General features: G+C 53.3%; 1 protein-coding gene across 1 annotated transcript; it reads left to right on the plus strand.

Moving 5' to 3' along the window:
• Positions 1-3791: 3791 nt before the first annotated feature.
• On the plus strand, positions 3792-24605 carry Ctdsp2 (CTD small phosphatase 2). The gene is made up of 8 exons (XM_055612027.1): positions 3792-4227; positions 15927-16072; positions 17554-17592; positions 17941-18042; positions 18677-18733; positions 20534-20626; positions 20718-20903; positions 21068-24605. The coding sequence occupies exons 1-8, from the start codon at positions 4164-4166 to the stop codon at positions 21191-21193; spliced, it is 813 nt and encodes a 270-aa protein (XP_055468002.1). The 5' UTR covers positions 3792-4163; the 3' UTR covers positions 21194-24605.
• Positions 24606-24995: the final 390 nt, after the last annotated feature.

The raw sequence follows: 24995 nt of genomic DNA on the forward strand, positions 1-24995 counted from the left end.
GAGCTCACTGGCCACCAGCCTAGCCGAACTGATTTGATCCAAATTCAATACAAGACCCTGTCTCAGAAAACAAGGTAACTGAGGGATTGAGAAAGACCTGGCTGCCCCATGCTCACATACAATGTGCACACACTAAAAGATACACACACATATACATGGCGTTCAAAGTCATTTTGGGCTACCATTGTTTCTGGACAACCTGGGATACATGAGACCCTGCCTCAAAAAAAATTATTTTTAAAATATATTTCTGGGCTGGAGAGATGATTTGATGGTTAAGAGCACTTGGCTGCTCTTCCAGAGGTCCTGAATTCAGTTCCCAGCAACTACATGGCAGCTCAGGGCTCTCTGAGTGTTCAGGCATGCAAAGAACTCATACACATACATAAGGAAATCTTTACAATAAATAAAAGCCATTTCGGTGACTTCAGAGAGGACCACGAATGTCTCTCTTGACCTTCCCTGTGCTTGCTTTTATAGAAGGGCCTGGTAAGCATGGAGGGGCAGAGGAAGCTCTTCTAGCCCCTCCCAGCTCTGCAGTCTTGGCCCAGGAGCACCCACAGGACCTCGGTCCCCACGAAGACAAGGCAGCCACTCCATGGAAGTGCTCCCTGCCCCGCTGAGCAGCACCGGGGACATGCCGCTCATCTTCCAGGCTGCCTCTCAACACGCCAACTACAGCGAGTGGCACGGGCAGGTAACCTGGAGTCAACAGGGTCCTTCTTGAGAGAGCATTTGGGCCTGGAGAGTCGGCTCCACTTGTCACTTTTGGGTGTGGGTGTGTGGGTATTCTGCCTGCACGTATGCCTGTGCACGTGCAGTAGTGCCCTGGAGATCAGAGGAACCCACTGGACCCTGGAACTGGAGTTATGGATAGTCATAAGCCCACAATAGGTGTGTTGAGAATCAAACCCTGGTCCTCTGCAAGAACAAATGCTCTTAGCTGCTCCGCCCCCACCTATCACACCTGTCAGTCCTGTAAATTAAAGCTACCCCCTGGGCATCTGGTCTAGAGTTTAGGGAGAAGATTATTTATAAGTCCATTAGAGAAAAGTCAGAGAGGCCCTGCCTCTCACCTCCCTCAGCATCCTGCTCTAAAAGAGAGGCCCATTATTGAAAGCCTGGAGAGCTTTCTGGAGTGGAGACACACATGAACAGGGGGAGCCCAAACTTCCTCTGTCTAGGCTAAGGGTCTCCAGGGAGGCTGCCAGTATCTGTCCAGACTCTATGGGCAAAGAGTCCTATGGGCAGACCTTCCCTCATCTGCCTCCTCCTCCCTCTCTCCCCACTCCCTACTCATCCCTGTTGTGTTCACACCTTGTCTGTCTCCCCCCCAGCCACCAGCTACACACAAATTTTCCTTGACTTCAGAACAAGCTTCTTCCTCTGCAGCTTTCAGAGATGTCTAGAGCTCTACTCGCGGCATACATGTGATGTGTGATAAATCAGGACATTGTTTATGAGCACCTTTAGAAAGGAAATGGAAGCCATGGAGACATACCTGTGACGCCAGGACTCACCATAACGAGGCAGGAGAATCACTGTAGGTTCAAGGACAACCTCAGCTATGTGGCAACACCCTAAACTAAAACACAAAAGCCAGAGGAGGCGGCGACACATGCAATGGAACATATCAGACTGTATGCACATGCCAAGGATGAGTGTCTCATGAAGTGTTTATTGCTGCCTTTGAGCCACTGCACCCCTGCACAAAAGAACACTCAACACGCATGGCACAAGCACACAAGGGCCACTTGTTCCGCAGGTAATACCCAAGACGCAAGAGATCCAACAGCGAACAGGACAGTTACCAGACTCGAGGGGCCTTTTAAATGACAGACAGTTCCTAGATAAGGAGTGCAGAAGGACTGGAACTCATGACAGGTCTGCCTCAGTTTCCCCAGTGCTGGCAAGACTGGTGTATGCCACCCCTCACCCCAACTACTGCTGCCTCTTCACAAGCTCAGAGGAATCAATCAGCCTTTGAAACCATGTCTCTCCCCCTCCAAGATAAACAGATCTACTCTGCTAACCTGAAATAAAAATCAAATGAGTCAAAAAATACATGTGGAAGTACTTTGTAGATATTTGAAGAGAGACTGTCTGTGGATGGAGGCTGCATGTGGGAGAAGCTTCATCCAACACGATGGAGCAGGTCTCCCTCAGGCCCAAGTCCTGCCACCGCTGTTCCCACCGCCACCCAGCTGCCTTGCAAGAGAACGGGGTCAACGTCTAACAAGGTCCCTTAGCCACTCACTAAGACTCACCTCACCATTCCTATTGTTTAATGGTGGAGGCAAGTATGTCAGAACTCCTCTGCCTTTCTTTCCGTTAATGAATTAGAACCTTACCCAAACTCAGTGTTTAAAGTTACATAAGCATCATTCAGATCCTCTATAACAGTCACTTCCATTTTAGAAAAACAGTATTTTCATTAAAACGGTGTTATGTAAAAAAGCATTTGTGTGTGTGTTGTGTGTAGGAAGCAGCAAGCAAGCGCACTTTGAAGGAACACAGGGCGTATACCTATCATGATGATAGTACCCTGTAGGTTTTGATCTACTTGAGCAAGATTAAGAGAGGAAAAAACAGACTATGAGAACTAGAGTGGGAAGGCCACCAACGGCCCCCACTCCCCAGGAACTAAGGTCTCGGGCTTCCTAAGCAGGCCAGTTCCCTTGAATCATACTAAGTCATCCCTTGCAATGGGGCTGCTTTATCAGTCCTGACCTGGACAGATCCCTTTCTCGAAAGGCACAGCACTGGAAATGGGCAACGAGGGGGCAGTCCTGCTCAGCGGGTGGAAGCGTTCCCCATGAAAGCCTCAATGACCTGAGTTTGGTCCCCAGAACTCCTCCAGTGCAGTGGGACGCATACACAACAAACAATTTTAAAACGGCCCAACAGAGAGTTGAAAGCACTCCTTTGGAGCTGCTGCCCCTAGCAGACAAGTGGAAGCCCTTCCCGTGAAACCTTGAGCAGTTTGAGAGTTCAAACCTGGGCCTGGGGCCTAAAGAGTGAGGGACGGCACATCTGTCCTCAAACTGAGGATGGAACTACGGCGAGCCGGACCAGCAGGATGGGATGCCTGAATCGGAGTGGCTGGCACCTAAGGTACCACAAGTGTGGCCCAAGGGTGGAGGTCACCCAGTCCCGAGGTCAATTCCATTTCTCTACGCTCCTGGCTCCGTCCCCTAAACACTTCTGTCCAGATTCGTCAGGGGTATTCTTATGTAAGGCCCTGGGTTCAAAATAAGAAATACCGTAACCGACTCGAACCCGGGTTTGGCTTCTCCATTTTTCCCAGATTTTCTAGGGCGGAACCATTGAGCCTTCTTCGGGCAAAGCACGGAAACACAAACACGCCAGCACCAAGCACGGAAAGTGGAGCGTTGGAGTGGCCTTTTAAGTAGTTGGGAAGGGGGTGTGGCCGAGAGGACTAGGAGGCCGCAGCCCAGCAAGCGGGGAGTGGCCTGGGGGCGTGGCCGCAGCGCCTGGAATGTTGTTGGGTCCTTGCACCGCATAGTAAGGAGGGACCACGCCCCCTTTCTGCGGAAGGGCCAATCGGAGTGCCGGAGCGGTTTCAAGTCTCCCCCGCCAACCCGCCCGCCAGCCTCCCCACCCCCCTCGGGGAGTCGCTTTTTCCGTAAGAAAATCGCAAACCTCTGCAGGGTCCGCAGCCCCTGCCGCTTGCGGGTGGACCGTCCCGCGGCCTAGGACGCTAGCCCCGAGCGGGGCGCGCCGGGAGGCGGCGGAGAGGCCGGTTCGAGAGTGGGGAGGAGCGCGGGGGTGGGCGCTGCGGCCGCGGGTTGTTTATCTGGAGTACGGAGGGGAGGGGGGAGCCTGGAAACCGCCCCGTGTCCCATTTCCTCCTCTTGTTTTCGCTCCGGATTCTCCATGTTGGACCCAAACTGAGGAGCCCGGAGCTGCCACCGAGGGATCGGGGCTGGGGCCACTGGGGGAGCCGCTGCCTCGGCCGCCCGCCCTCTGTGCAGGCCGCCTCCCTTCCCGGCGCGGGGAGGAAACGCGAGGGGGGATGTGAACAGCCGCGGGAGCCGGAGTCTCGGGACCGGAGCCCGACGGGCCCCCGCCCAGGCCCCCCAGCTCAGCCGCGCGCCCGCGCGTCCTCCCGCCCAGCCAGCCCGGGCCCGCGGGATTGTTAGATGGAACACGGCTCCATCATCACCCAGGCGCGGAGGGAAGACGCCCTGGTGCTCACCAAGCAAGGTAGGGGCGCAACTTCCCAAAACTTTGCGTCGCCCCCCGGGCGGGGAGGGGCCGGGAGAGCCCGGCGAGATCCGGGGTCTGCCGGCCCGGGCGCACCGGCGGGCGCTCCGACCCCAGCGGGCGCCGAGCGAGGCCCGGGCCGCCCGCGCCCCGCGGGAGGGTGTCATCCGCGCAGCTGTCACAGTCGGGCCGCCCCTCCCCCGCGGGGGCCGAGACTCCGGGGTGCGCGTGGCGCCAGGCCCCCCGGGCCGCCCCCACCCGGGCCGCGGCGATGGAGCGGTCGCCTCGCCCCCCTTCCCCCCGCCACACACAGCACAGCCGCGCGCCCGCTCCCGGCGCCGCGGGGAGGGCGCGAGGGGGTCCCGAGCTGGAACGCCGCCGGGAGCGGAGTTCGCACGCAGGACCGCGACCCCGGGATGCCCGGGCGGTCGGCCGTGGCGGCGGCGCGGGGACGCGGGACGAAGTTCACGGGCCCGAGGTGGGGGCGGCGGTGGGGGAGGGCCGCGGTCACCGGCTGGGCACGGGACTCTCGCGATTGCGCCGAGCCCACGAGCCCGACCCTCGAGGCCCGGCCGGAGCCCCTCCCTGCCCGGTGCGCTCCCCCGGGGCCGCCGCTGCACACACACAGCCGCGTTTGTTTAGCCCGGGAGCGGTGTCCCTGGTTACATAATTCGCCGGATGGCATCAGACCTGGCGTGTTTCTGAATCGCGCAGCGAAAGAAAAAGTGCCAGTTGTCTGTGGGGAAAGGATCGCGGACTCCCTTCCCCCGCCGCCGCCGCCTAATGGGGGGGGGGGGGGGGGGGGGGGGGGAGAAAACAGGGCTGTCGCGAGCCCTCTGTGGGGTGTTGCTGGGGACTGGAGCGGAGGCCTGGGCCTGCCGCGGGGGCGGCAAGGAGGATGGGGCCGGGACGATGGAATCGCCCGGTTTGGTCACTGTAGGGTCCCCCCCAAAACTCATTCCTCTTTCCTGTGTTCACCTGGGCTTGAGCAATGCGTCCAAAATAGCTGGTAGAAATTTCCGCCGTTGCTCCCCCACACCCTCTTTTATTATTTTTTTTTTCTAGAGAACTCCCAGGACTGTGGCCACTTGGCACTGAGACTGAGTGGAGAGCACGCTTTTGGGGTCAAATCCCAACCGTTGCAGCCCTCTCTCTCTCCTCCAACGGGGCATAAAAAGCCAGTGCCACAATTGAGTAGACTGAGGCCTAGAGCCTGGAAGGCGGCCAGCTGTGGGCCTGCGTGCACGTCCCCATCCCTCTATTGATGAATATTAACCAGCAGCTCACTTTTTTGGGGGGTTCACTTCCCAATGAGTCTGCCCAACTTGTCTAGCCTAGGGGCAGAGCAGCTGGGGTGGTGTCCCCGGCTCTCTGGAATTCCTGAGTGGGGTGGGGGGAGGGGAGCAGTGCGTGTTTCTCGGCCCTGCGAAGCAGCCTGCGCCGAGGAGAGATGAAACCCTGCCTGCCCCTCCTCCTCGACAGGGTCCCTGTTCTCACTGCATCGCCGACCCACCCGCGTGATCCAGGCAGCAACTTTACCGCCTCTGCTGGCCTCTCAGCTGTGCTGAGCGCGGCCGAGGGAAGCTCGCCTGTGTTTGTAATTTACTGCCAGCCTTCCAGCTCCCTTTGCAGCCTCACCCCAGGAAAGGGACCCACGCTTCAGGCAGAGGTGAAGCATGTGAGAGGAGGGGTTGGTGATAAGAAACCAGAACCGCAGTGCCTCTCATGTAGGGTCTCCCTGGGGTGTCCTGAGGATGGTGGGGCCCACAGCGGCATAAAAGAATCTGGACTGTGCCTGGCCGCCCAGAGCAAATCGGAGCTGAAGTTTGATCCAGCAGGATGAGTGACAGGCAGCCAAGAGCAAAGCAGCTGGCTCCTGACAGTGTCAGGTTGCTGGTGTCGCTGCATTTTCTTGGAGTTACATTTTTGTTTTCTTTTTTTGCAAGTGGTTTGTCCTTCAAAGTTCTCCCCGGAGGAATCTGAATTCTCAAGCCAGCAAGCAGCCTCTTGGTCTCTATCTCCCCCTCCCCTTGTAATTTGATTGCATTCCAAGAGAAGGCGTGCTCTCTTCTGAGCTGCTTGGGCTCCCGCAGCAGCCAAACCGACTACGTTTGAACCTGCATCTTAAAGCACAGGGAGGGGAGCGTTGTTGGCCCTCACCCACCATCTCCCACCCCCACCCGTTGTCTACCTTTGGAAGAGTGAAGAGGAGTGTAAAACAGTTTATTTCTGGAAAGAAGCAAGTTGCTGCCTCTAGCTCCAGTGGTTTCTTAGTGAAGTTGTTTACCAGTGCAGATTTATTTTGACTTTCTAATTTTATTTTTTTCATCATCCTGTTCTCTGAGTTTTAAGGCTGCCTCGTATGTTGATGATTCAAAAGTAATTACAGTTGGGGAGGTAGAACAAAGTTGCTGAAATCCTTGGTGATAAAGCGCCAAAACTGGATCATCTTTACAGGCAGATGGGAGAAATGGCTCCCTGCTGCAGCAAGAAGGGGTTGCTTCAAACATCAAAAATAAAAGCATGAGAGTGGCAGGAACGGGCACTTACGTAGCCTGGTGTGAGAGGGTCACCCCAGTTCCCGGGAGGCTGTGCCCAGGTTTGGGCTTAGATGGAAGAAAGCAAAGGAAATGAGGCTGTTCCCTGTAAAAGCCCGAGGTGAGGTGGGTGGGGCCTCCTGCAGCTCAGTCTATCAGGACTTGAGGGGGAGTCAGAAATGATTGGTTATGGGCGAGACCCTGTGCCCACTCCTGGAAGAATGACTGCTTTAGGTGACTTGCCTCCCAACTGGAGCTGGGTGGGGTGGAGCGGAACTAAGTTGTACTAAGGATTCTTCCTGAAGACCTGCTACCTCTGATTTTATTGAATTTCTTCTATGTACTCTGTGTGTGTACCACACCATGGGTGTGACTGCAAAGGTCAGAAGAGGGGCATCTGAGCCCCTGGGACTGGAGTTAGGTGGTTCTGAGTCACCATGTGGGTGCTGGGAATTGAACCCAGGTCCTATGGAAGAGCAACCAGTGCTCTAAACCTCTGGGCCATCCAACTCTCCAGCCCCTCCATGACAAGTTTTCTTCTTGCTCTCCGGAGAAGAGTGAAGTTGTGCTGTTTTCCTTTGGGAGTCCAAACAAACACCTCTCCCTGTAGCTGCAGCTAAGCCTTTAATAGGAAAAGCCTTGAAAGGAGTTTTGTTGGTGCCTCTGTGGTAGGGTTCTCCTCAGCCAGCCTCAGTCTTGCTCCTACACCCTCAGTTTGTGGATTTATCCCCATCCTGGGATTAGGTTGAGTGTGCCAGTGAGGCCATTTAAGCCAGTGTTTGTTCCACTGTAAGAGCCCATGGTGAGGGCCCCGTCCACCACAGTTAAAGTGCAGAGCCTGACCTGGAGCCCATTTACAAAGAGGGACTTCAGAGTGAGGTGAAAAGGCCCTGGCGGTGGCAGAGGCATGGATGGGCCCGTGTCCTCCCTCCCAGTTGAGGAGGTGGGAACGTTAAACAAGGTGGCACCTCTAAGGCCGTCCCAGGCCGTCCTTCAGTGAATGTTATTACGAAGGGGGTGGGGACGATAAAGGCATTTCTAGCAACAGGATTTGATGCTCCCAGCCTTTCTGCAGAGAATTAAGAGAAACGTTTAAGTATGGAAAGAGATGACATGTAAACATAGCATTGTGTGTGACTGGACATGCATTTGCTCACATGTGTGGTCTGACACAGAGCCCCCTCAGCTTTCTTCCAACTAGCCTTGAGGAAGTTTGGGGTGTTGTCTTAGATCCATCTTGGGGTATTTGGTTCTTGCGTTGGTGAAGACTTGGGACCAGCAGTTGTGTAGCGAAGTTACAGTGCCCATTGTTGTTGTAGGAGCAGAATCGGTTGCTTCAGACTCACATTCAGATCCCTGTTCTTCTTACCTGCGATGTGAGCAGTTCACCTGTGAAATGACAATAATGCTGTCTGTACCTGTAATGCAGACTTAGTGGATGATTGACGAATGCTGATGTCATTCCTAAATGCTGCTGTTCTGGCCTCCCTCTTCCATTCCCCCAAGGATATGCTGTATAAACAGTGCCCAGTCACATGGGTTTTACTGCCAAAGACAGGTGCCCCCTGTCAGGGGGCCGTTGATATGGACGGTGCTTGGGTCTCTGGGAAAGGTCAGCACCTGAGCCTTCCTGTAGGCGTCTGCTTGTGCGTGAGTGTTGTGGGATGGAGGCCCTGAAATCCTGAACCTCATGTGAGAGCCTCTCAAGCCCCGCTTGAACCTCGGAAGCAGTTTGGTATGTTAGAGATGGAACAGCGGTTGTGTACAAGGCAGTGACTACCACTGTCTTGATTTGCTCCCAGTGACACTGATCTCAGATTCCGCCTTCTTTTAGGAACTCTTTTTTTGTTTTTTTAAACAGGGTTTCTCTCTGTGTAACGTTGGCTGTCCTAGACTCACTCTGTAGATCAGGCTGGCCTCAAACTCACAGCGATCAGCCTGCCTCTGCCTCCCCAAGTGCTGGGATTACAGGTGTGTGCCAGCGTGCCTAGTGGCTCTCTTTAGGAACTCTCAACCAGGAGAAGGGAGGTTTTGTAGAGGAGTATGTATTCTTAACTGTCTTTATGTCTTTGGTCTGTGTGTGGAACACATTGAGAACATCGAGCTGTTTTCCATCATATCTCAAGCTGGACACAACTGTCTAAGAGGAAGGGTTTGGATGTGGCTCTCGTTGTGGTTCTCGCACATGTTCAGAACTGAAGTCTAGTGCCCAGCTGGGATATAGATGAACATGTTACATGCAGATCGTATGAAGAAGCCGTTAGGGATCCAAAGAGGAAAGCAGACTTGTCTGAAATGGAAGACTTGGGATCAGAGCCCAAGTGGAGCAAGGTCTGTGTGAGTACAGCGTGTCCAGCCTGTTAGGTCAGAGGGAGCCTTCACTAAGACCACCTGCAGCATGGCTCTTGCAGACCACAGTCTCCCTCAGGGCAGGAGTATGTGTGCCCTCTTCTTACTGGTTAGCTTTTCTACCGACAGCTTTGAGCCCGGTCTGAGTTGGGGGGACGTTTCTCGTAATGAACGTGAACACTCTTGTTCCCTGTCACCCTTGTGGTGGTGTAGCTCTGAGCCTTGCTTCCTGCCTCCTGCTCAGTGCTGGGAATCACTGGAGGGCTGCCTTGTCCAGCCTCTTAGGATCCTGACAGACTCTCCCATCCTGTTGCCTTTGCTCCACCCTCCTGCACTGTTCCCAGGGAGCAAACATGGCTCCAGCTCCAGTGAGAAACAGGCTGTGTGTAACACAGATCTATAGGAAGTTTCCACAGTGGAGGGAGGAGGCCCCTTCTTCAAAGTAACTGAGAGGTGAGAGACAGCAAGCTCAGAACTCTTGGCTCAGGTTTCTGTTTTATTTTGTTTTGTTTTGTTTTTGGAGTAAAGTGGCCATAGAGAGGCAAACCAGACCCTGAGCCCAACTGCTCCCCTGGGTAAGGGTCTGAACCCATTAGAAAATCTGGGGGAAGAGGGGCTTCTGGGGCTTTGGCTGAATCACCATCTAGTCCTGGAAGGGGTTGGTTAGAATTCTCTGGTTCTTAGCCAAGAACACATCAGAATCTCCTGTGACACTTACTAAAAATAAAGCCCCCCCCCCCCCCCCTACACACCTGGGACCCACAGACGCAGAGCACGGCAGGTGGGCCAGGCATGTGTGTTCCAAATGCTCCCCGTGATTCTGACAGGTGTCCTGGGAGAAGAGCCAGGGAGCATGATGGAGATGCCAACTGCCTATCCAGGCCTGAGCAGAAGATTCCCCTCAGGGTCCAGACTCACTTTCCTTAGGAAAGCCTGTGTTCTACAGGAGCCTAGAGTTTTCTGAGTTAATGGATGGAGTAATGGCCCTTGCTTACTCAGTACTAGTCACAGGCAATATTTACAGAATACTCACTGTCGCAGGGTGCTGGGACTGGAGTTTTATGTCTCAGCAGCCGCAGGAGAGAGAAACTGTTCCCACTTGCCACATGAGGAGACATCTGCTGAGTGTGAAGCCCAAGGTGGACCTGGGCTGTGGAGGCCAACCTTGCCCAGGCCTGAGCTCTGTTCATGGCCAGGGGCTCAGAAGCCACTCAGCACCCTGCAGGGGGATCTTCCCCCTTGGCCTGTGCAAGAACCAGGGCTGCTCAGGGCCACAGGGTTGTGTTCTTGTCGGCTGGGTCTAGTAGGGGAGCAGGGCCGAGTAGGGGGAGCGGGAGTGTGGCGGCCGGAACCTGAGGAAGACTCAGGGTGGCAGACACACCAACTGATTCGCTGGTTTGTGCAGTCCCAGAAAAGGCTGTTCCCAGGCCTGGCCTGACCCACTGGTTCTGCTATGTGACTTCTAGAAATACGACAAATCTCAGCGGTGTGAACATTCTGAGATTGATACTGAGGCACAAGTGTGACAGTTTCCTGTTCTTAATGCCCAGCAGCTGATGGAGCTTTCATTAGGCCATGACACTCTAAAAGCCCTTAAAATACTCAACGCTGAGATACTCACTCTTTATCCATTTTACAGAGAGAAAAACTGAAGTTCCTGCCACATTTAGTTCTTGTGCCAAAGCCAGGATTGCTTACTTACTTTAATTTTTACTTTATTTTGCTAGAAGAGATCCAACCCAAAGCCTCACGCATTGAGCTTTACCCCGTCCTCGGAGCGGGTGGCACCTGGGTACCCACTTTTCTGCTCCATCCTGTGGCTCCCTCCTGTGCCTCTTTGTGGGACCTGGATTCTTCTTGGCTTTCCATGAAGCGTAAGCATTTCCGAGGTTGGGGCAGAGATCATGACCAGCACTGAATGGCCATCAAGATGGTGTCCTGCTGGCCAGGTCTCTGTGAGCCTGCTCAGCCCCTCCTCAGGAGGAGGGAGAGCTGGCGTGGCTGGTATCCAGTGCCCGACAATGGGCACCCCTCTCTGGCTGGCACCGTGTGCAGCAAGGTGGAATCCAGCCCTTCACGTGTTTGAAGGGTGTCTCAGTTTGTCCCTGTGGCTCCGGAACCTGCTGCTCCTGGAGACCCCACCACAGCACTCCTTTACATTTTTATTGTTATTTTTAAGTATTGAAGCTGCTTATATTTTTTGCCAATAATCCAACAAGTGTCCGCCTCTAAAACCAAGTTTCCTGCTAATCCTTGTCTTCAAAACCAAGATTTTTGAGGGAAGGTCCCTAAAATTGAACTCTGAGGCCCTGAGAGGGCTTAAGGCAGGGGCACAGTAGCATAAATTTGAAGCTGGCTTGAGCCACATGGAGATGGCTGCCTGAAGTGCGTACACACTGAAGAAAGAGAGGAGCCTCCTGCCCCGGGAAGGGGAACAGAGGAGCTGTTGGGTGTGGGGCTACTGGAGCCCAGTGTAGCCATGCCAATGTGAGCCAAATCCTGTGACGCAAACTGCTAAAAAAAAAACAAAAACAAAAAAAACCCATGCAATCATACTCACACATCCACTTTTGCCCTGCATCAGTGGTTGGGCACTGTGGATGGAGAGGTCCTCCTTCCTCTGTCTGCCGGGGGGTTGGAGGGTGGTCATCTCCTGCCCTCCTGTCTCCTTGCCCACTGTCCTTCTACCCATACCTGGCACTTCAGCGCCTGTCCTTAGCCAAGGCACAGATGCCTCTTGCAGACAACCTGGAGGACTCCTCCACAGGGAGCCCCAATCAGATGTGTCTTGGCTACAGGGCCCAGGCAGCTAGCCAAGAAGGGCCGGAAATGCTCCAAATACTCTCCTTCCTCCATTAGCAAAGGGGAGGGAGGCCTCTCAGAGGCCATTTTATAGTGAGAGCCAGCCCTGCCCTTTGCTGTTGGTGGATGTTGCTGGGAACGAACCAAGAAGGCATCCTGTGTGTGAATGGTCTTGTTAAAATCCCACAGCTCAAGGAGTCGCCTTCTGCCCTCTGTCCAGCGCGGCACGGATTTCCTGTGAGGTGTTTCTTTACTGGGGTACAAAGCTGTGTTGTCAGCAACCGTAATGTCTGGACCTGACCTTCAGAAGGTTAAAAATAACGTTGTCCTGAGAAGGCCAGGCTCCATCTGTACATGCAGCACACGCTTTTACAAGGGGGAGTTCTCATAGGCTGTTTACTGAGGCTGTGGAGTACACAGGGAAGAGGGCAGGGCTTACACCAGGTGATGTTTGTCATGGTCACAGGACCACGTAGGGGAGCTGAGAGTGGGAATGAATCTGACCTTGAACTTCAACCACATGATGAGGGTGGGCGGGCCCCTGATCCCTGTTGGTGTCCTGGAATGAGACCTATGCTATCCCCATGTTGAGGCCTACAAATGAGGCTCAGCGGTTGCCAGTTAGTGTAGCTTTTCGAGGCTAGCCAGGACCTTGCTCATACATTTTGTTTATCCTGAGTGAGGTCTTGCTTTTATCCCAATTTATGGATCAGGAAACTAAGGCTGCATTATTGAATCAGTAGCTGGCAGAGCCTGAACTACAGCCCAGACAGTCCCAAGTAGAGGGACCTCACTGGCTGCTTCTGTTCATGGCGGCCTCAATAGGAAGCCTAGCAGTCTTGAGTTGAGGGTGGTAGTGGGGTGCAGGCTTCCCCATTTTGCCTTTGCTGGCCTATTCGGACATTCAAAGGTTTGGGGCAAGAAGGGCAGACAGGAGTGGGAAACCAGCTATCCATGGGGCCTGGCTGAGGGCGAGGGGGAGGAGGCACCTGCAGAGTAGCTCTCCATGGGGATCCTACCTCCCTTCCCAGAAATGCAGTGTAGTAAACCCTCAGCCCAGGGTGCTCTTCCATCTGCCCAGGGTTCTTCCCCTCAGCTGTCAGGGACATAGTGCAGAGCGGTGGCTAAAAGGAGCCATGGACAGGCTTTGTAGGGGAAGGAGAATTGAGTCTCTGCCTTGCGTTTTCACCTTCTGCACTTCGCTCACCTGCCCAAGAGCACGGAAGGGGGAGCGGTACGGCTCCAAGTTCTTTCACCAGCTCATTCTCGAGTGGAATAGAGCAGAAGTCGCCCAAGAAGACACCAGCCTGAACTGTCAAGAGACTGCTGGAGACTCCTGGGAGCCCTGGCTCTGGGTTCAAAGTCTTGCTCAGCTACCATACCACTGCATGACCCCAGCAGGCTGATTAACCTGTCTGCTTCAGTTTCCCTCCTGCAGATTGGAGACTGGACCTACAAGTGAATCCTACCAAGGGTTTAGTGAGGTGGTGTTGGAGGTGTCTAGAACAGGCCTGGCATTTGTTGCTCTTGCGTGTTTTAAGTGTGGCTGTGGCCCAGAAAGCTTCAGTGCTCCCTTCAGTCACTCTGCTCCTTCAGTACCACCTTCTTTCCCTCCCAAGGAGGCTTTTCTGTTACTAGCTGTCTGGGCTACAAAAGAAGGGAGGCTTCTCCAGGACCTAACTGGAGGAGTGGCAGGCCCAAGAGGCCCTGCAGTTACTCAGTGAGTTGGTGAAATTATTAAGCATCTGCTATACAGAGGCTAGAGGCTGTGGAGTGTGTCAGGTGAGACCATTGTTGGCCCTATGGGGAACAGCCATGTTGTGGGAAGCTGAATCCAGCCCCGATGACCTTCAGGAGTGTCTGTAAAAGTAAGCAAAGCAGCCGGCATGAAGGATGCTGTGAAGTGGGGCCTGGGGCAGGGCAGGGGAGGGGAGGTGGCCTCACAGTTCTGGGTGTGGGTTGTTGGCTGCAGGAGCCTGCCCTCAAGGTCACTGTGTTTGATCTGCTGAGATGCAGGGCTGTTGGTCACACTGCATTGAAGAAGCCCCTCACCCCTGCAGAGGTCATGGTTCCTGCAGTGGGCACAGGCAAGGCCTTTCTGTGGCCCCAGCCAGCTGCCTCTCAGGATCACTCAGCCTCACAGTGCCTGTCACTAAGATGTTGAACACACTCCTGATGTGGCTTCTCTTCAGGAAAGGCCTGGGTTCTGTGGCCTTTTAAGAAAGACTCTGCTCGGGTTAAGCCTCCAATTGTGGTTTGTACATGAAGAAACCATGAAAAAAAAAAAAAAAAAAAAAAAAGAAAAGAAAAGGCTCGGCTTTGGTTGTGAGGCTTTGTGTCTGCATCTGTCCTGAGCCCCTGCACAGAGAATTTAGTGGGCCAATGAGGGATGGGGTTAGGGGATCAGCCCCTTCCTCTGGTTTCTGCAGAGATGATTATCTAGAGGGAGACCCTTTCCAAGGAGTAGTCTGCGTATCCCACCAAGTTCTGGGCCCTGATTTGAATTTGGTCTTTAAGAAGGCTTTGGCAGATTTTCTCAGGAAAACTTCACTGCAAAATGCCCAAAGAAATCTTGGTTCTTCATATGTAGCCAAGAGGTTGGAAGTGATGCCATAGGGCCTGGCAAGATGGTTCAGGAGGTTGGCGAGGTGGTTCAGGGGGTTAAAGTGCTTGCTGTTCTAAGGTCCTGATAACCTGATCATTGGAATCCACATAGAAATAGAGAATTCACACTAAAAATTGTCCTTTAACTTCACACTTTAAAAGTGATGTCCAGATTTTCAGGCAGTTTCCTAGAAAGGCTCACTTAATTTCAGAGAGGACCCCTGTAGCTTGTAAAATGGCCCCTTCTCCACCTTGATCTGGACACTGTTGTTTTTCTCTCCTCTTCCCGGGGATCTCAGACAGCCTAGTCAGATGGGTATGGCTACTCTAATAAGGGGCCTCTCACAGTAGCTGAGGGAGCAGGAGTTGGCTGGGTGGCACTTACCTGCCTGCACAGTAGTTTGTCCTGTGCTTTGGAGTGGGCCAGCTTTTCTCAGGCTCTGGGACACTCAGACCCCAGGAGAGACTTGTCGATGGGTACCATTCCGTAACTGGTTGTACAGCGCCACCTCCTGGCCACAATGCCCTTTGCAGTGATCTGAAGCCATTGGTGCTGGGTTCCCTTTGCTCTGTATCAGTTGCTGAGCTGCCAAGTGTTAAAATGGCTTTGTGTTTCCAAAGCCCAGATGATGAGGGGAGGGCAGAGCAGCTGCAGTGTGGAAACGGCAGCCTCTGCCTAGGACTGAAACTGCATTCTGTGACTGACCAAGGCTCTTACTCCATCTCTTTTCCAACCCTCTCCCTGGGGTGGGTTTTGCAGAGTGGGGTGGCATGGCAAATATTAAGAATGAACACAGACAACTAGCGTGCCTTCTTCCTGAGGTCTGAGGTGGATTAGTGGAGTGGGTGGGGTGGAGGGTGTACCCACCCACGTGTGCACATGAGGACTGTTTGCACAAGTTGGTTCTTCCCAGCATGTGTGATGGAGTTCAGGTCATCAGGGTCGGTGGCACAGCCTTTACCCACAGCCATCTCGATCTGTTTTGGGGGGAATCTGAGATTTTAGACAACTTGCACTGTTTGTTGCCACTGATCCTGAGTCTAGGGACTCTGAGCTGAATGCAGCTCCACTGACTGCAGGGGACTGGGTTGCTCTCCTGCTGGAACTACTGCCGGGTCACTGAGGGCCTCACCAGTGCATTTTGACGGCATGTTGCTGCTGCTGGGTCATCGAATACTCAGCCCATCTTGTGAGCTGCCATAGTCTGAGGAGTGACTCCTGTGCAGCTCACTCTCTTCCCTAAAGGGAGTGTGCTGGGAGATGTCCACTTCATTGTCACTGTGTGTGCTGTTCAGCGCTGTGCACTGTATCCCAGCAGAGCCTGGACGTGAGGGTGTGGGCAGGTGGGAGTGCTGACAGACCGATGTACCTGTCCCTAATGCTCTTGTCTGTCGTTCCTTCTCTAGGCCTAGTCTCCAAGTCCTCGCCTAAGAAGCCTCGTGGCCGGAACATCTTGAAGGCACTTTTCTGCTGTTTTCACACCCAGCATGTTGGCCAGTCAAGCTCGTCCACTGAGCTCACATACAAGGAGGAGACCAGCGTCATTGCTAAGGTAACAGAATGGGGTGGCTATTCTGGCCTGGGGGTGTCATGATTCCTGGCCCGAAAGGCCCTTACTCTCTTCTGAGTCTCCTCATCTGTGACATAGGCTGTCCAGACACTGCAGATTCCAGGACACCTGAAAGGCGCCATGCAGATATGGAAAATGTACCCATGTTAATCATCGCTAGTGGGGGATCGGAACCAAAATTCCTGTCTCTGAAGTCTGTGCCTATTATTGTCTCCTACTCAGAACTGTCTCCACCTGGGCATGGTGGGGGTCAGAGGCAGGTGGATCTCTGTGAGTTCAAGGCCAGTCTGCTCTACAGAGTAAGTTCTAAATAACATCCAGAGCAACACAGAGAAGCCCTGTCTTAAAAGAACAAAACAAAAATTCTGCTGTGCTCTTAATAACCTCTTAGCATCCTAGCACTGGAGAGACAGCTTCAGTAGGGTTTCCGTGCTGATCTCATAGCAGGGCCACCTGACCTACAGAGCAAGTGCCAGGCCACCCAGAGCTAGTATGAGACCCTGTTACAAAAGAAAACAGCAACAGATAAAAAGAGCCTACTAGCAATTTGCAGCTGTGCCCCTGTGAACCACTTGGAAATGTGTTTTTTATTCTTACATGATTAGAAGGCCATTGTTCCAGCCCCAACAAACAAGATAGGATTCTTAACACCCTAAACAACCTTAGCTGTCCTCACAAAACCAGCCTGCACATCTGTGTGTATCACAGCCCGGCAGGGTTACAAGCACTTAGGCTGTGGTGTTTGTTTGTTTGTTTTTTGAGACAAGGTTTCTCTGTAGCCCTAGCTGTCCTGGACTCACTTTGTAGACCAGGATGGCCTCAAACTTACAGAGATCCACCTGCCTCTGCCTCCTGAGTGCTGGGAATAAAAGTGTGTCACCATGCCCCAACTTAAGCAGTTAGTTTTTAATGGTACCTTCTTTGTAACATTACCTGCACTGTTAAATCAAAGGCAGAATTTAAGATCATATATTACTGTGGGGAAATGCTAGCTGATGCTTGAAAGAATTTAATTCCCCTTACCCCCAAGATTTACATTAGGGACACTTAGTGCTTTTTAGAACATTTTCAGTGTTTTCTCTTTGCGGCTTGTTTGTATCCCATCTCCCTTCATAGTCACAGACAATCCAACTAGTGCTTTATGCTGGTGTGCTTACTGTTTCCTTGCTCACCCACATGGTGTATGCCCCAAGGAGGCAGAGGAAACAGACACCATCAGCAAGGAGCTGGGCTTTAGGACTAAGCAAGAGGTGAACCTCACAGGAGAGTTCAGCTCCGAGTGCCTGCGGTTCTGTGCTTTATTTGGTGGAGAAGAGGCGTCCCCTCTCCTGCCCGCTCCCAAGGAGAGCCGTTTTTATTATGTGGGGAGCTGCTAGGTGCTGGGTCTTGGGGAGGCAGAAGTATGTGCTTAGGGAAGGTACAGCTGAGGAATTGGCACTCAGTACCTCCTTCCTCTCCCACAGTCGGACCTGCTCCAGTGTCTCCAGTACCAGTTTTATCAGGTATGTCAATCTGGCTGACCCTGGAGGCCCTGGTTAGCCTGGCAGGCACTTTCCTGTCCAGCCTACCTCCCTACCCTTTGTGCTAAGTGTTTGCCAAGGGCCCCTGTACAGCTATGGGGCAGCCCTTCTCAGCTGTGTATTCCACACCAGCCCCAACTGAAGCCAGATACCCCGCTGCTGCTTTAACTTCTCCTTAGACCCTGCTGCCTCTGTTCTCTACCTTTAAGCAGGGCCTTCCTGGGTTGATGACTCTGTCTCCAGACAGCCTGGCTCTTCCTAGCATTCTGCTGAGGGGAACGATTGGGCTTGCTACTTGGTAGGCACATCTCAGCCTGGCTCTGGTTTTAGATCCCTGGGACCTGCCTGCTCCCAGAGGCGACAGAGCAAGACCAAGGAAGGATCTGTGTGGTCATTGACCTGGATGAGACCCTTGTTCACAGTTCCTTTAAGGTAAGTCACACGCAGTCCCTCCATGAGGGCCTATCTGTAAGCTGTGCAACAGCTGTGAGGTAATCTACAGATGAAGTGGAAATGATAGACGGAAGGGACCAGGCCCTGGATTCAGAGGCCATACTGAAGAGTTAAGAACGCACACGCATACACACTTCCCCCCCACACACACACAAATAGTGACCTATATGGTGTATCTGTCTCCACTTAGCATGGAGAAAATAGTTAAATTGGCTTCAGCACATTTCTTTGACTGATAGGTTTATTAATGCAAGAAAGCCTTAAATTGGATGTGGAGGCACTTCCTCAATCCCAGCGCTTGGGAAACTGAGGCAGGGAAATCACAGGCTCTAGGATATCACAAGTTGAAAAGGCTAGGCATTTGGTGGTGCTTGGCTGTAAGTCCATTGCTCATGGGAACGTGAATTAGAGGCCAGCCTGGATTGTGTAGCAAGACCCTGTCTCTAAATAAAATACAACCCTAAATCTTACCTCAGGTAGAATTTGGCAAGTAGGATAGATGAGGGAGAAGGGAAGCCTGAAGAGACAGTGCTGGCTAAGAACGGCGTGGGGGCCCATCTCCAGGGTCAGTGGGGGCTTCCTGTGTGCTGACCCATCAACTTCTGCCTTCCAGCCAATCAACAATGCTGACTTCATAGTGCCTGTGGAGATCGAGGGGACCACGCACCAGGTGAGCTGTGTGCCACCCATGCCCCGGTGCAAACAGGAAATGGCTTTTGTGACCTAGTATCTTCTTTTTGTTAGTGGTTTGAGTCTCACGTCCACCCCCCTCCAGCCTATGTTCCCTTTTCTCTGTGCAGTCACACTGAGAGAACTGCATTGTTGTTTTCTTCTTCTTGAGTTAATATCTCTTTATTTATTCCTGGCTGTCCTTGAACTCACAGAGACCCACCTACCTCTTTTTTTTTTTTTAATATATGTATGTGCAGGCTTTTGCCTGCCTATTTTGCCTGGTAGTTTGCCTGTTTGCCTGTGTAAGTGTGTTGGATCCCCTGAAACTGGAGTTTCAGGCAGTTGTGAGCTGCTGTGTGGGTGTTGGGAACTGAACCCAGGTCCTCTGGAAGAGCAGCCAATGCTCTTAACTGCTGAGCCGTCTCTCCAGCCCTTATAGTCACCAATTCTTAATCACCAATTCCTGCCAAGTAGACAGGAGTTTTTATACTGCACTCCGTTTTCTTTCTTCCTTGGTAATGATGTCTGCCTGGGGGCTTCCCTGTGATTTTTTTTTCCCCCCAACCCAGGCTCCCATGACACCTTCTGACTTACTGCGTCTAAGAGTCCAGGTTCTAGCCGTGTGTACCCTGCTGTCTGGGGTGGCATTGGTGAGAGACCACATGCTCAGAATGCTTGCTCAGAAGGCCTGCTGGTTGGCCTGAGGGTCAGGGACGGTTGGTGCAGATGCACCAGTAGGCCTGGGACTTGTCTTTATGGACTGGTCAGGTGGTTGTTGACAGGGGAAGCGCAGCCTGAGGCTTACATGGTTTTGTCATCGTAGTCCCATTTCCCTTTACAGGCTTTCTGTACCAGAGCCACAAAGTCGTGGATCTCTGCTAGGCCCATCATCCATTGCAGGAATGATGGGAGGAAATGGAAATGTACAGAATCCATGGGACATGGCTTCACATAGGCAAATATGTGCAGGGAACTGCAGTTTAATAAAGAGAGGCATGAATTAAGTAGTAACGAGTTAAAGTGGAGGAGGGCCGCCTGCCGTGTTGATCTGAGAAGACAGTGGGGAAGAGAGGCCATGCTTGATGAGTAGCTGTTGGGGAAGGGGCTTGTTTGTAACGTTGAAGGGCTAGCAGGCTGATAGAGCAGCTTGTGGCTGCAGGGGGTTATCTCCTGCTAAATGGGGAGGGGTCTGCTGAATTGGTGGCTAATTAGGGCGAGAAGGAATTGTGGCAGGCTTGCCCTGTGCCAGGGTATAATACTACAAAAGGAGCTTTCAGGAAATGGACCTAAGGAGCACTCTTGTAGGCTGAAGGTGGGAAGCAGCAGGTTGTAAACTGACTGAGTGAGGCATAGCTGAAGAATTGTTTAAGAACATGCAAGGCCCTCAAAAGGGGTGGTGTTCAGAACCCTGTGAGGGCATGTGTTCGAGGATGTACCAGGGCCCTTGCCAGGTGGGGACCTGCACAGGTGGTCCTCCTGGAATCCACTCAGAAAGCTATGGAGGCTGTGGCTGGATTCAAGTAATCCAGGATAGGCTGTTTCCATCTGTGAGGCCTATTCTTGATTACTTGTTTCTGGAGGCAGCTAATGGTCACCCCGGAATGAAGATGGCTCCTGGGACATAGTATGCTCACCTTCATGCCAGGATTGGGCCTGTTGGTGACCTGGTGGGGTAGAAGTCCCAGGTTCTTGGCTTGGGCATCTAGGCCTGGTTACATTTCTGTGTCAGTGGAAAGGGGGCAGTGCTGCCTCCTTTGGCCTCACAAGGTACCTCCAACAGTCCGCTCTGCTTCTCCAGGTCTATGTGCTCAAGAGGCCTTATGTTGACGAGTTCCTGAGGCGAATGGGGGAGCTTTTTGAATGTGTTCTCTTCACTGCCAGCTTGGCCAAGGTACCGGAGGGGAGGAAAAAATGGGAGATGATTTAGCAGTCACAGGGGACCCAGCACGGCATCTCAGCTAAGGCCTCTCTTCATCTTCCAGTATGCAGACCCTGTGACAGACCTTCTGGACCGTTGTGGGGTGTTCCGGGCCCGGCTGTTCCGGGAGTCTTGTGTGTTCCACCAGGGCTGCTATGTTAAGGACCTGAGCCGCCTGGGAAGGGACCTGAGGAAAACCCTCATCCTGGACAACTCACCCGCGTCTTACATCTTCCACCCAGAAAATGCAGTGAGTGGCCCAGATAAGCCCCAAGGCATCAGGGACTGGGAGGGGTTGCAGGCCAGGGCTGGGGGCTTTGCCAGACTTGTGCGCTGCTCCGTGTGTCCCAGCAGCCTCCAGGGCACTGGCAGGGGAAGGAGAAATCAGATTAACGTCACCTTTCCTGCCCCAAGGTGCCTGTGCAGTCCTGGTTTGATGACATGGCAGACACAGAGTTGCTGAACCTGATTCCAATCTTTGAGGAGCTGAGTGGAGCAGATGACGTCTACACCAGCCTTGGGCAGCTGCGGGCCCCTTAGCCTTCCTGCTTCCAAGAAACAGCCATCCCAGTAGGGGACTTTGCTACACTGTGCCTTTCTGATCAGCCTGACTGACCGAGCCGCTCAGACGCTGGAGCACCTTGCCAAAGGGTCGAGAAGCAGCCAGGAAGTGGTTGATGAGAGCTTTAGGGCAGGTTAGGTACAGAGCAGGCAAATCAGACCGATGTCCAGAACTGTCTGCACCCTGTGTTTGGTTCCCAGGTATCTGTGTGCATGTGTGCGTGCGTATGTGTGTGTGCACTCGCATGTGCCCATCCAGGGTGTCCAGTGTCTCAGTAGGGGGTCACTTGTCCGCCTTCCTGCTCTCCCGTGAGCTACTGAACGCCACAGCAATGAAAACTATTGCAGGCTCCCTTGCCAAACCATGGCCTTTCCTCAGCATCACAAGGCCTGTGCCAAGGAGAAAGGAGAGGCCAGAGGCAGCTTCTGGATGCCGCAGGCACTCGCCTTTCTGAAAGCAAAAGCCTCACCAGCAGCTGCAGACATGCCTGGGAGGGCGGGAGTGTGCTCACAGCACTCGGAACCACCAGGTCTTGTGGCCTACAGCTGCTCCTGGCTCCCACAGCGCGCCTGCCATGGGCACTTCTGCGTCTGCCAGGCGCCACCAGCAGGCAGCCTTTTCACTCCGAGCCATAGTCTTTCTCCCATGGGGAAGGAGGTCTTCTCCCTGCCCTGGAAGAGGACAGATAGCTGACTCCTGTTCTTTTAACTTTTAAAATTCTCTTCCTAAATATGGAGTGGTTTGTATCTGGCTGAGCTGCAGTCCTAGGCCTGAGATGTGGGTGGGTGGTGCTGGGTACAGGGGAAAAACAAGGATCCAAAGCAGAATGTGTCTCCTTGCTTAGAGATCCCAGAAATTGCTCTTCCGGGATTCTGTGCTAGCTGCTGCAAGGACTTTGGCTGCAGAAGCCGGGGAGGGCTGCTAGGCTGTTGTGGACTCCCGTTGCTCAGACAGGGCTCTTCCCACATGTCTCCTTAGTGTGCCATCCTGGCTGTTTCTCTTTCCCCAAGGCCTTGGGAGAACTACTTTTCCAGGACTGAGGGGTTTGTAGGTCTTGTTGTTACTTAGTTTGCCAAATGGGCCAATGCCTCCTGTTCCTGGTGGTAGGGCCGGGTGTGGCTCTCACAGGCTCTGCATCTCTAAGTTCTCAGTCTTGAACAGTTTCCCCAGGTTGGACAGCAAGGGAAGTGCTGCTGCTGTTGGGCGCACACGGGCCCTGAGGAGCCCCAGCTCAGTACCACTGCCTTAGCTGAGTCCTGTCACAGGGCCGGGGAGGTTCTCCTCCCTCCTCGCTCACGGAGGTGGTGGACTTGCAGCTCTGCTTTTCCCGAGGCAAGTGTAGCATTTATGAACTGTTTCAGGGGTGGCCACCACCCACTCAGGAGTCGGAGAATGATCTCTAGTTTCCACATACTAGGTCCTGTCTCAGGAACTAACCCGTTTCGAGAAAGCCTGCTGATGGAGCTCAGTGTTCTGAGTGGAAGCTAGCTGACTGTCGTCCTTCTGGTGGTATTGTGCAGTCTTCTTCCTTAGGCCAAGGCTGTGGGGCCTTGTCTTCCACTTTGGTGACAGAGCGGAATAGAGTCCTCAAGTCCTGCCATTTCCCTCAGCATCCTTTGCTGGTGCCTGTGGGTCCTGCCAGGGTCATGGGAGAGGGCTCCAGGTGCTAGCCAGGAGTGCGGGAGCTTGGCTGTGGCTCCAGCTCCTGGTCTCACTGCTACCCTCTCACAAGGCAACTCTGAGGGCTAGTCCTTGCCAAGCAATAAGCTCGAGAGTTAGGTGGATTTTAGGTCCTTTTCACCTCTTTTGGGTCTTCATGCTTTACCTTGTAGAGGAAGAGCCTGTGCTCATCCCTTGCCATTAGGCATATGCAAGGACTGGAGTTTGACCCATGACCAAAACTCAGTGTGGCTCCCTGGGAGCTGCTGCTGCTTCTATGTGAACCCCAGCTTTCTAGGCCTGTCTGCCACCAGAATACTTGTTGCCACCTGCAGTCTGCTACAGAGAGGCCATCCCAAGTCCCCTCTTTCCAAACTTAACAGGACCTGTCCTAGTGGACCAGAGCCAGCCAGAGGCTGTTCCTTGCTGTCCTGTCCCCTTGCTCCTTGTGTGTCTTGGGGCATGTGGTGCTTGAGAGGTGCTGCTGAGAGGACACAGGCCCACACTGGGAGAAGGGCATAATTGGGAGAGAGAGCCCGCTCATTCTGAAGCTCATTCTGGCTCCTGGCTTGCCACCAGCCTTCTCCAGGGCAGACTAGTCGTCAGGAGTCAGGACACCACCACGCTGGGTGTCAGCACCCACATAAGCGTGCCAGGACTCTGCCTGCCTGCCAGGTTCAGCTCTTAAGGTGCCTCTTCAGGGACACAGTGTGTCTCTCTGATTGGGCTTCTAAATCAAAAGCCTGATGTTCGTGTCCCTCTTATAGGGGGAGCTTTGGACACAGGACCAGTTTGATAAAGGGCCAGGGAAGTGCTCCACTCTGCACATTGTAGGGGGACACTGCAGGCCCTCCGGTCCCCAGCTAGAGGTTGAGTGGATCTGCCTTCATCTAACCAGGACATGTTTCGCTCCCTCCTGCCTCCCAAAGATTTTTTTGTGTAAATGTCTAGCCCTCTGTTAACAGTGCTCAGAACAGCTTTGTACTAAAGCATGGCAGCCTCCAGGCAGCCCCTCCCAGGAAGGGGGCCTGTGCAGGTCCGTGCCCTGCCCTGTTCAGAGGCCTGCTGCAGTGCAGCCTGCTGTGCTGTCTGCATCCCGCTGTTTCAGCCTGGCTTCCTACTTAGCCATGGCTCCTCCTCAGTTCCTTCACCACCACTTCCAGACAGGGTTTCATGAATCCCAGGCAGGGGCTTGAAGTCACTGTGTAGCCAAGGATGATCATGAGCTTCTGATTGCCTGCCTCCACCTCCTGAGTGCTGGGGTTACCGCTGTGACCGCTGCTGGTTTATGAGGTGCTGGGGCAACCCAGGGCTTCTTCATGATGGACAAGCACGTCCAGCTGAGTCACAATCCCTAGTTCCCCTCTTTCTCTTTTTAGAAAACATGGTTAGTAAATTCATATTCAGGGGAGAAGAGGTCCCAAGTCTAGCCAGCTGCCCCACTCCTTTAATGCAGGGTCAGCTCCTGGAACAGCCCTTTCTTTAGGCTGGTGATGTTCTTCGCCTGTAACTGCCCGAGATTTGCCTATTTCTCCCTTCAAGAGGCCGTTTGGAGGGAAGGAGTCTGCTCCCACTGTGACTGGGCTGTGGGATCCCTGACCACCTCGCTTCACAATTTGATACATTTGTCGTATTCAAAAACTTGAACTGTAGGATGCTGTTAAGAGTCTGTTTATATTTTTGGAATATTTGTATTACAAATAGCTAATAAAGGCTGTTTTTGAAACCTAACCAGGAGTGGACACTGCCTTCCTTCCCTGCCACCATCCGTCACTAGGTGGATACTGGCCTTCTCGTATGCCCTTTGGTTATGAAGCCGTAGCACCCAGCAGCACAGACATGGTTTCTGGTCAAGGTTGCTGAGGTTACACTCCATTAACTCCTCTCTGGCTCAGCTAGGGACAAACTCCATGGCTCCCAGGTGCTTAACAAGCATATGCTTAGTGTCTATTGACTGCTGGAGACAGCAGCCCTGGGGGAATCAGAGGGTCCCATGCCTGCTCTTGATGCTGCTGGACCAGGAGTTTCCTGGCACCTAGTAGGACTAGTAAAAAGTCTCAAACAGCTTTCTTGGCACTGCAGAGTTCCCTGAAAAACACCCAGACTCATCTCGGAGCCCCG

The sequence above is a fragment of the Psammomys obesus genome, unplaced genomic scaffold, assembly GCF_907164565.1.
Source record: "Psammomys obesus unplaced genomic scaffold, mPsaObe1.curated_primary_1811, whole genome shotgun sequence".
Lineage (NCBI taxonomy): Eukaryota > Metazoa > Chordata > Mammalia > Rodentia > Muridae > Psammomys > Psammomys obesus.

What these genes read in the sequence shown, in the direction of transcription:
- Ctdsp2 (XM_055612027.1), top strand. Translation starts at nt 4,164, where the DNA reads ATGGAACACGGCTCCATCATCACCCAGGCGCGGAGGGAAGACGCCCTG. An exon ending in TTGTTCACAGTTCCTTTAAG is followed by an intron (nt 18,043 to 18,676) that starts GTAAGTCACACG and finishes TCTGCCTTCCAG; the next exon opens with CCAATCAACAATGCTGACTT. An exon ending in TCTTCCACCCAGAAAATGCA is followed by an intron (nt 20,904 to 21,067) that starts GTGAGTGGCCCA and finishes TCCTGCCCCAAG; the next exon opens with GTGCCTGTGCAGTCCTGGTT.